General features: G+C 30.1%; 2 protein-coding genes across 2 annotated transcripts; both read right to left on the reverse strand.

The window, feature by feature from the left end:
- Positions 1-2,393: 2,393 nt before the first annotated feature.
- On the reverse strand, positions 2,394-5,110 carry LOC125841251 (60S ribosomal protein L7-3-like). Its single transcript, XM_049520337.1, has 7 exons — positions 4,980-5,110; positions 3,997-4,181; positions 3,816-3,913; positions 3,675-3,732; positions 3,062-3,141; positions 2,873-2,975; positions 2,394-2,786 (listed from the first exon to the last, which is right to left on the reverse strand). Exons 2-7 carry the CDS (start codon positions 4,177-4,179, stop codon positions 2,571-2,573), a joined length of 738 nt encoding a protein of 245 aa, XP_049376294.1. The 5' UTR covers positions 4,180-4,181; positions 4,980-5,110; the 3' UTR covers positions 2,394-2,570.
- Positions 5,111-6,472: 1,362 nt separating this feature from the next.
- Positions 6,473-7,505, reverse strand: LOC125843091 (transcription factor bHLH52-like). Its single transcript, XM_049522322.1, has 2 exons — positions 6,741-7,505; positions 6,473-6,655 (listed from the first exon to the last, which is right to left on the reverse strand). The coding sequence occupies exons 1-2, from the start codon at positions 7,503-7,505 to the stop codon at positions 6,473-6,475; spliced, it is 948 nt and encodes a 315-aa protein (XP_049378279.1).
- Positions 7,506-11,768: the final 4,263 nt, after the last annotated feature.

An 11,768-nucleotide genomic window follows, 5' to 3' on the forward strand; every position in this document is an offset into this window, starting at 1 on the left:
GGGGTAAGAAATGAGCTGCAGATTTTTCAAATAATGTGCTGGTGGTTACTACGGGAAACCCAATTCACGACTGAGAAGCATCTTTTTATATTCCTAAATTGGTATAGAGATAATGGAAGTTACGAGAGGATCAAATTACTTTACTTCATTAAGAGCAACACTTACATGTACCCTTTAGCTGGTAGGATAAAAGATGTATACACAAACGAATGCAACGATGAAGGGGTCAATTTTCTTGAAGCAAATGTTAGTAACATTACCTTGTCCAACATTGTCAACGACCCAAAAATTGAAATTTTTTTGTCAATTGCTTCCATACCAACCTCATGATAGATCTAAAGAACCAAGTGAACAACTTTTGCTAGGAGTTCAAAATTGAGTAAGTTCCCTTGTGAAGGAATTTCCATTTGTGTGTGTTTGGCATTTAGTTGGTGATGCATCCACACTTGGTACTTTTGGCAAAACATGGGCCAAAAGTCAATCAAGAAAATGATCAAGAAATCAATGGATTCATGGTTGTCGTTACTAGGATTTTTCCACCAATATATGTTGGAAATAATCCTATGTTAACAATGATTCCATGTGGTCATTAACACAGAGTTGCCCTGTTGAGGAACATTGTGCGACTCGTGTTGAGGCTCTATCAGCCTTCCTATGGTCATCAATTATACCAACATGGAAGGACAAAAAAAAGGTTACATACTAATGGTATCAGTTAACTTGAGGAAGAGAATGAATCCAAATTTCCCCACAAATTGCATTGGCGATCTAATTTATCCAACAATGGCCAAATGGGAAGTTGAAGGGGAAATGGATTACAAAAAGTTGGTGGAAAAAGTCCAAGAATCATTAAGGAAGGTAGAAGATGGATATATAAGAAGAATTCATGAGAAAAATGAGTACATAGATTACTTAAACTCAATTCTTGAATTGTTTACAAGTAGAGAAATGAAGTGGGAATTGTTGGTTTTATTAGTTGGTGTAAAGTTGGTTTTTATGAAGGTGATTTTGGATGGGGTAAGCCTATTTGGATAGCTAATCCTGTAAAATGTCCATGTGGATGTCATTTTATGAATAGTGCTGATGGCAAGTGAATTGAAGTATGGATGGCATTGCCAGTAGAAAACATGAAGTTGTTGGAGAAGAATGAAGATTTTTTTTCACATGTTTCTTTAAGTCAAGATGTTTGAAACTGGAGAATTTTAGTAACTCAGTTGGTAATCACATGAACTTTTACGTTGTTGGTGAAGATTCTATTCCCAACCTTGTAATCCCTCCCCCGGTTTTCCTTTCCTACTCCCAATTTAATGAAGATGTTTGCAACTCTGATTGGAAATATGGTTTAAGGTTTTGAATGGTCTCTTTAAATTTCAGATTGTTGTTTGAAAAAAAAAATTAGTAAAATTTTCCCTTTTTTTTTTTTGTTATTTTGAAGTTTTTGTTATCTAAGGTTTTTATTTGTTTTAAATTTACTAGTGGATACCTTTAGAGAAGGTTCAAATTCATCTGAGGGATTTAACATCGTTTTATTAAGCAACATTTTAAGTCCAAGTTAAAATGCTTGTCATTTTAGAAGTTTAAGAAAAATTAATATTTTTTTTTTTGCATTTTAACCTTGATTGTAATTGTTTTGGAAGTCAACAAATAGCTCAATCATGATAATATAAATAAGGATAAAATAATCAAAACACCCCTCCTAATTAATGTTTTCTTACGGGCATATAAATGAAAAACACAATAAGTATTTTGTGACGAAGGCAGACTAAATTAATAAATTTAGTCTCAATAAATTTTGTCTATTCCAAACAAACATCAAATCACCCTCCTTTTCTTCTTCCTTGTTCCTTTATGTTAAATTGAATGCCCCTAACATCTACAATACAATAATTTAACTCATTTCACCAGTCAATACCCCTCCCGCTCTGCTCAATTACTTTTTTGAAGGAAAATATATAGCACAGTAAAAGACTGCTGTATTTTGAAACCTCAAGTGCAATTTTATCTTGAATTTGAGATCTTTTGGCTCAACTTTGGTTTTGCCAAGGAAAGCAAGCACGTTTTAGTAACCACAAGAATCCTTAGTTAGAATGAGATTCCAATTCGATAACACCAAATGCAAAAAACAAAAATTCAGAAGTTGCATCCAATTCCAGTTTCCAATTGTAAATGGTCATCTTCAAGATACATGCTAGCATTCTTGCCTTGACTGCTCATATTCAAAAATGCTTAGCATTTCATCTCATTTGAAACCTCTACTAACTCGAAAAGTAATCCACAAAAACGAATTACTAACATTTCTCCAGCCCCAAAGTATTGAAAGGAATTTTATGATCACATTCAAGGCACTAAAGGCACAAGAAATACAAAATATAGATAAAGAAAATAATTTGACATAGATATGTTCCTTGCGGAAAAAAACATCATCATTGTCGTATACTGTCATAACTCTAAACAATCTCAAATGAAGGCAGAAAATCTGAAGCTGTTTATCACTTCAATACCCCACAAAGGTCTTAAAAGATGAGATAAAGTAGTTACTCACTCCTAACACAGCAAAATTTCCAATTCTCTTAGTTCATCCTCCTAATAAGTTCATTGATAAAGTTCTCACGGTTACCAGCATCACCTCCTTCAACATAGTGATTCCTTTTCTTCTTCAGTCCACCCAAAGGTGCCTTAAGTTGGAACGGCCATAGGAAGTTGTTGGCCTGCTTGAAATGGGGTCCAACGGTCATGATCTCATGGACTAGGTCTTCCATGCAGATAATTCCATACTTGCCCAATACCTGAAACAGGTATAATCACAACATGTCAACAAAACACGAGAAACATTCAATTCAAAGACCAAAGTGCCGTTGTTTCAGAAACTGACCTGCTCAATGACAGAGTTGTCAGTCAAAGCAATTCTCTGCTTGTCAACTTTCCCATAACCTCTCTTGTAGATCAATTCTCTAATACTTTTTAGGTTAGGATAACTGAAAGAGGAAAACCAATGTTTATAAATAACAGATAACAGCAAAAATGATCCAGGTAATGGCAAAGTTCTCAAGTGATAACCTACCCATAGGTAACATAAGGTTCAACCCTGTGAAGCATGTTGACAGTGGCTTTGTTGACTTTCAAAAAGACACCGTTAAAGATCTGCCATCAACATGGGAGTAAGAGAATCACATAATTAGAATAGTGGAAAGTAACCTCAAGATATCAAATAAAATCTAAATGGATCCGCCACACCAAAATCAAGATATAAAGAAAATGCAAATTCATTTTTTTATGCAAAAGAGAAGTGATGAAATATAATAACGAAGAATACGAACAACTACTACAATTGTTAGGCTGCAGATCAAACACTAGCAAGTTCAGCAATAAAATCTATGTGAAGACAGTTTCAAGTAAAATCTCACTCATGGTACAAGTCCAGTTAAATAAAGATTCTGCTCTAGATTTTTGAAAAAGATGAGCCATGAAACAATACCGCAAAAAAAAAACATTTTTATGGTATATTTCAAGCAAAACAAGGGGAAATAACAAATAAAATTAAAGCATGTATTGGAGAAAAAAAATACAATCTGGTTATTAACTGATTACTTTTAAACAACCTAGAGTGTTCTGAGTAGTAACACAAGATCCTACCAGCTCTATCTAGCAATACCATCAAACAAGTAGTTAGTTACCTGTCTCAACCGTAGAAGCTGCAATATCTTTTTGGTCTGTGGAGGCATAGCGTTGATCCTAAGAAATATAAGTTTAATGAGTACCATTACAATACCAGTGATTTCAAAGCTTAAAAGACCAGCCACAATAAGAGCTCTTACCCACGGATTCTAGTGATAAACAACAGCTTTGCTTCAGGGTCAACATAGAAACCACCTTTCAATCTAGCCTCACGCTTCAAACGGATCAACTCCTTTTCCTAAAAACAGCAATTGAAAACTAATTACTACAATTGGCACTCAAAACAAGAATATTATCTGAGGGTGATTGAGCTTGACCAACCTGCTGGTCGTACTCCTTAGCATACTGCTTAGCTCTGTTGTAGATCAATTTCCGGTTCTCAGCACTTTTCTTCTTTGCAGCTACAAGCTCTTGTGTCTTTGCAAGGGCCCATTCCTCACTCCTTTTTTGCTTCTTCAATACTGACTCTGGAACTGGAACAGCTCCCTTAACTACCTCACCCATCTCTGTCATATAACAATGTCAAATAACATGATATATCATTTCACCCGGAACTAGGTCATTGTTAAAAGGATCATCAAATTGGACACCACACTTACAAACATAACAATAACCAAAACCATTAAATTGCTACTCCATAAATATGCTCTATCTTATGAACACATAATCTCTTAAGACAAGACATTTCTTTATTATTTTCATAACTGTGGTGTCCAGGTTTATTTAATTTCACAGGAGACCTGTCAACTCCCCCAAGAAACATGTATAAGGTAACTCTGAACAGATAGCAAGAAATCATGTAATAATTTTGTCTCTTGTGGTATTTGAACTGAGACCTCATGGTATTCATTAACAACCTGGATGCAGCATTTCTTTGTTCCTTACCACCCTTAAATCTCGCAATTCATATGTCATTACTAAGAGTGCATTACAGCTCCTCTAACAAAATTTTCTATGATAAATCATATAACAGATTAAGAAACTAGTTTTCAATCCTAAGCCCAAAAAGAAAAAAACTCAGAAAGCAGAAATCTTTTACTACCATCACTTAAATAGATTTTAATAAAGTAATCAGGAAATCCAATGAATCATACTTAACAACAAAACAATAATTTTCCACGAGTAAAAGTGAACACACACAAAGATCTTCAACATAAAACCATAACAACAGCAAATAAAAGCTACCTAAATCGCATTAAGAAGCAACACTAAAGGTAAAAGCAATAACAGAAGAATGTGAATGAAATCTAATAACAATTAGCAAAAAAATAGGAATATAGTACATAAAAGCAATGTATGTGTACCTTGAAATTGTAAAAGTGAGAAGAGAATAGGGTTGTTAGAGCTTTTCTGTGCTCGCGGCAGCTGAACTGGCGACTCTGTCTGTGTTAGGGTTTTTGTAAAGTTTAGTGCCCTAGGTTGATGTGGATATGGGCCGGGTCGGGTCGGTTCAAAATAATGATATAGGCCCGTCAGCTAAATTGGATATAGCCTATGATGCTTGAGCCCAAACTTGAAAAGCTGAAATTCTCACTATAAAAAATTACAAAATCCCACATTTTAGTTTACTTATTACCATTATCCCCCTATAAGTTTTACAAATCTCCAAAATCTCTCATTTTCGTGCATCAAATTAGTGTATCTCGCGCATCAAATTAATATATCTCGCGCATCAGATTAGTGTATCATGTATAAAATGTACATCAGATTAGTGTATCATGTATAAAATGTAATGTATCTTACTTAATGATTAATGTATCTCGCGCATCAGATTAATGTATCAGCGCTTATATTATTGTATCCGTTTGAGAGATTTTTGTAATTATAAACTTTTAAGGGATAAATTGTAATTTTGCCATAAAAATATGTGATTTCTGTAATTTGCCCAAAAAATAAATTATTTTTCTTATGATTTACATACCTTGAAAAAAAAATTTAAAAATATTAGAATTTTATTTGTAAGATTGATAAATTTATGAGCAAATATTAAGTCAGAGTCTAAAATTAGTGAGAAGGTAATCTTTTAATGGCTATATTTGCATAACTATTTAAAATATGGACAAAAAATTAAATGATAGCCTAAAATAGAATATTTGCATGAACCAACCAAGCAAAAGGTTGAATCAATAAGAAATTCTTTTTGTGGAAGACAAAGGAAAAGATTTAAATTAAGTTTTTTTCTTATTTGGAGATTCCTCTAGCTTAATTATACTTCTTGTCTTCTCAATAAAAATATATTTTGGCTAAACTCCGAAAGCAGTTAAATATTATATATTTCAAAACTGAATTAATAAATATTCAGATAGTATATAAAAACTTTTAAGAATTAAAAAGGAACTAAAATAGGACAAAAATATGTAATTTTTATGAGGTGCAGTTACAAAACCTATGGAGTGGTAATTAATTACAGAAAAAGAATTACTGGAAACAAAGACATTATATGCCTTTTATTATTTTGTGACTATTGTTTTCAGTTAAGATTTATGATTGTAGTGAAATGAAGAAGAGTAGGAGAAGAGAAATAAAACTTATTGGCAATATAAATTAAGATTAATGCAAGCTGAGTTAATAATTGAAAAGTAAATATCAATTTCACATGGAATTAAATTCCTTGTAAATGAGGAATTTACAGTGAAAATTACATAATTAAAATGCTAAACTAAGGAAAATAAATACTTGAAACTTCAAAAAATAAAATAAAAAATGAAATCATGGCTAGCTAACCTAAGACATAAGACAACAAACAACAGGCAATTAAACTGAACTAATCCAAAACTCCCTAATTCTTTGAAATTAATCATTTAATCAAAGTTTTGACTTCCTCAAGGACTTGTGAATTTTGGAATTCTTGATTATTCTCTAGTGCTTCAAGGAACACTTTTGGAACTAAGCAATTTTCAGTTGAATACAACTTTTCTTGAACCAATGAAGATCCAACAAGCTTGTGCAAGTATGATGTTTCAAATGATTTCTCATTCTCCTGCAAATTAAATACAAATGCAAATAAGTTAATAGCTAACAAAGTCTGAAAAATTAGAATGTTGTAGTATAATTTATTTACTTACCTGATATGATCCCATGAATGCAAGAAGTCCAGCTTGTGCTTGCAACAACTTAATATACTTGAAAGTAGCTTGAAGCATTTCAGCAGTATTCATCCTGTGTCCACCAGGTATCAATTTACCCAATTCTTGTGTCTTATCACTAATCTTCTTCCTCCTCTGCCTCGCCGCCATACTCTGTGCTGACATCTTCTTCTCATTATTATTATTACTACCACCTTTCTTCGTGACAACTCCAGCATCATTGCTGCTAAAAACAGGCATAGGAATTTCTGGAAGCAAATACGAAGCAAAATCCTCAAACATTGGAGGATTTGGCACAAACCCCTCATTGAACAAACCTTGACAGTTGTCTTGAAAGACCTTTTGTTGTTTCTCATAAACAGAGTACTCTGGCATGAATGATGAATTGTGAGTACTATTTGGAAGGAAGTCATCTTGAAAAACCTTTTGACGTTTTGGGGTGCTCTCAAAAACAGAGTACTCTGGCATGAAACAAGAATTATGAGTGGACGGGGTTATTAAGTTATCTTGAAAGACCTCTTGTTGTTTCTCAAAAACAGAGTATTCTGACATGAAACAAGAATTTTCAACAGGTAAAATAAACTCGTCTGGATCGAAATAACAATCTTGATCTTGATTTTCATCGGAAAAGGTGTGTTCAACATCATAGTTGAAATCAAAAAGAAGAGTCATCATTTCTTCTGAGTTGAATTCTTCAATATTTGGTTCCAATTTAGAAGCAGAGTAGTAGCTAACACTAGCCATTCTTGAATGGATCCAATAGTTAACACACCCTTTACAAGCAAAATACAAAATGAGCTCAAGTAACAAATAGTATTATAGTAGCTTAAACATGAAGTGGTTAATGTAAGAAAGATAAAATTAGTTTAAGGATAATTACCTTAATTGAGATATTATATGTCTTGGTGAATCTTGCTGTTTTTCCTCACTTGTTCAACAAAAGTAGACCTAACAAACAAGTCTTGTTTTTCTTTGTGGCTGACAAACTAAGTAATTAGTGTTAATTAATAGGACTAACGGCGGAGGGGTAGGTGGGTTGGGGTGGGGGGGGGGGTGTCAATGGCAGTTGCTCTTAGAAGAGTTGTGGAGGATAATGGGGAGAGTTATTATCTAACCGTTTTTTTACTTTCCTTTTTTTTTTTTTAACTTTTTTTCGTATACTGTTTTATGACAAAAATGATCCAATTTATCTTTTATAATCCCTTTTAAGTTTTAACTCCTAGTTTTGCGATACCAAGTAAGTATTTATTCCTATTAATACCTGATTAAATGATGTAACCTTTACTACGGAAGAGTTAAAAGTACAAAAAAAGAAAAACAAATCACTCTCTAAAATGCAACATGAAAAAAGAAAGAAGTAGCTCTTTAAAGATGTACAATGACAAGCTTTTCGAGGACAATAAGAATTGTTGTCTCGAGCAAAAAAAAAAAAAAAACAAGAATTGCAGATTTGCGATGCTAAATCTATTTTTGAATATTAATTACCTAATAAACTTTAATTAGGTTTGTATTTTCCAAAGATAAACTTTTTACTTTATTTTTTTTTAAAGAGCCAAATGGTCTCTCTTTTTTCCTTTCTTAAGTTATTTACGCATTGATCTTATTAAATAATCTTTTAAAAATATCTCCATACGAAATTTCTTGTTGTTTTAAAACCTTTTTAGCAACACAGAACTATAGAAATAAGGCTCCATACTCCCACAAATACTATAACTTTTTATAGAATAATGGGTCATTAGCACAAACGCCTAGGCCAATTTTTAATTTTTACCTTCAAATTTATGGTCTTTACTCTTTACTCTTTAGTTTTAGTCCCTCGATATTTAAGTAAAAAATATATAGCGAAAAATATCCTAACATTGAAATGACGGCATAAGTTTACCTTTTTGTATCATAGAATTTATGTGGAACAAATTATATACTATATAACATATGTCGGATAACGTAATTCCTACATATATTAAAAGACCCAAAAATTTCTAAAATTATGTTGAGCGAAATTAGGTCATAAATATAGATAGTTTGACCCATATAGACAAAAATTATTTACCAACATATTTGAGAGTAAAAATTTAAAGATCAGCCCAAATAAAGCGATCTATGCAAAAACTTCATCAAGAAGAATAACAAAATATTATCCAACAGAAAACTGAAAATGGGTTAAATATGTGTATTTTTTATTTGTTTTGCTCGTTGTAGTACAAAATACTTAATTAATTATAAGTTATAACCACATGCCTAAATTTTTGCTAAAGAACTCTTTGTGGGAAAAGTGGGTACTAAGAAGTCTTGGCGCCAAAGTTAAGGAGCTTTTGTTACAATGAATCAAATAAGAAGAAAAAACAAATAAATTATGTAATGTTGTGTCAAAATAAACAAAAAAAAAAATTGAAAATGGTGTTTATAATACAATATTTTTAGAAATAAAATAAAAATTGTTTGATGCCTATTTTAAGCAAAATATTAATGAATGTTTACTCACAAAATTTTATTTTTTTTAAAAGTCATATCTAAACATAAATTTAATAAAATATTGTCTAATTACACTTACTCAATTGAGGGCATTAGGTATTTATAAATAATTTAATAAGGTTATGATGAATATTAATGAAGCGTGATTTAGAGTTGAAGAAATATATATAAACACATGTCATATATCTATTAGCTTAAGGTAAAAACTGAACAAGTAAATCACATAAATATTTGTTTCCCCCTCATTTACCAGGGAAGTTAAAAATAAAAGAAAAAATTAACACTTAAAGCAACTAATTAAGAGTAACAAAAATTGTGACATTGAGGATTGGGGAGGGATACTCTCCCACAACTGCAGTTCTATAAGAGCAAAATTACATAATATTTTTTTTTTCTTTTTTACGGTAAAAAATAATTTGCACTCGATTACCTAAAATTATATAAATTTAGTAGGATTAATTAAATTGTAAAAATAAATATTAATTAATAATAATTGAATGCAAAATAACTTAAGTGCAAACACATATCATACATTTATCAATGCATCACAGAAAATTTCATCTTGCCAGCAAAATCAGTTTGTGTATTAACATATAAAATTGTTGCGTTTATCACATCAAGAGTTGTAATGAGATGAATAAAATTCCTTAATTCTTAATAAAAAAATCTCATGTTTTAACCGTGAAAATTAAATAGAAATTAACAATTCTTATGAAGGATCATGCATTAGGTTGTGTTCGTTGTTGTTACGATACCAAACTTTATAGAGGATGGACACATATATACCTTTAAAATATACTATTAAATAGTGCAGAGGGGTAAAAGGTCATTTCCAAAGTTCGATATTGTAACAACAATTTCAATCAAAGTTTGAATATATTTCAGACCTTTTTCCCTATTATTAAATTTAAAAAAAACTTTACTTTCTTACAAATATATTTCACCTACATTTTCTGACTACTTTTACTATTGCATTGGGTCTTTAATTCTTTTGTGAAATCCATCTTTTGTAACTTTTGTTTTCAGTTAACATTTATGATTGTAGAAAAATAAATGAAGATTAATGCAAGCTGAGCTGACAACTTGAAAAGTAATTATCACTATCACATGGAATTATATTCCTTGTAAATGAGCAGTCCAATCCTGAAATTGTAGATCCCAATTATTCATTAAAAATATTTGTATATATATAGAGAGAGAATGAAAATACAGAAATAAGTAATACTCAAATATAAATAATTAAAAGAGAAAAACAAAACCTTCATATAATAAGAATATTTAACATGAGATGTAACGGTATAACTCTACCTACATAGCTTTATCCAGAAAATAAAATTAAAGCACAAAAACTTAAAATTTGATGACATTTTTTTCGACTAACAAAAAAATGCAAGGCAAATTATTTGTCTATAGTTCTTAATTAAAAGAAAAAAAAAATTACTTATTCATGATTGATAGAAACTAATGACGTTAGATAATTTGATAGAATATAAGTTTTGATTGTGTTAATTTGATGCAATATAAATGTTGTTAGGATTTGGTGGATTATAAAAATACAATGTGGTCTAGATTAATGTAATGAAATTTTTTATGTTATGATATCATGATTGATTTATTTTTATCCAAAAATTTATATATTTTTTAATTAAAATGTCTTGTTAAGTTACTTAAAAATGACTCAAACATATGCTTTATATAATGCCTTAAAATTAGAAAATTCATTACAATTCAATTAGATTGCTTCATAAATGCAACTTTACCCGTATTTCATAATTATAGTTAGGAATTAAATTGTAGTAAAAATATCTTAATATTATGCGTGTAAATCTAAATATATCATCGATTGTTTTATGTAAAATAAAATAACAATTCTAATTCAATAAAATAACGAAAACGATATAAAATACTACTACTTTATTTCATTTTCCCCAAATAAAATACGTATTATTTTATAATGTATTATATTATGTTGTATTATATCTTAGTATATTATTTTGATGAACATAATAGTTGGATATGTTATATTATTTTTAGTCGTTACGTAATGTCATATATCAACAATTCAAATAATAAATTTATAAAAAAAAGTAGAGTACAAAATAGGGTTACGGTAAAAAATAAAATATATATTTTATTAAATAATAAATAAAAATAAAATGAGAAGAAAATATTAAAGTAACAGTACAATCACACTAAATCAATGCTATATTCCGTTCACTTTTGATTGTCATGTTGTGTTTTTCAAAAATCAATTTAACTAATTTTTAAAATTTAATTAAATTATATTAATTCAATATTTTAAATAAAAAAAACTAAATATTCAAAAAATATATTAAATTACTATAACACTTTATATAACAATATGATAAAAAAATACATCATAAAATATTAATCAAAACTCCTACTTCAACTCTAAAAAAGGAAACATAACAATTAAAGTGGACTAGTGAATATAAAATTGAACTTTTGTTGTAGCTAAAATCATGCCACGTTACATAAAAGTCTCCATAGCTCCACAAATTTAACAGCTAAAAG

The sequence above is a fragment of the Solanum stenotomum genome, chromosome 10 (genome assembly GCF_019186545.1).
Source record: "Solanum stenotomum isolate F172 chromosome 10, ASM1918654v1, whole genome shotgun sequence".
NCBI classification, from domain to species: domain Eukaryota; kingdom Viridiplantae; phylum Streptophyta; class Magnoliopsida; order Solanales; family Solanaceae; genus Solanum; species Solanum stenotomum.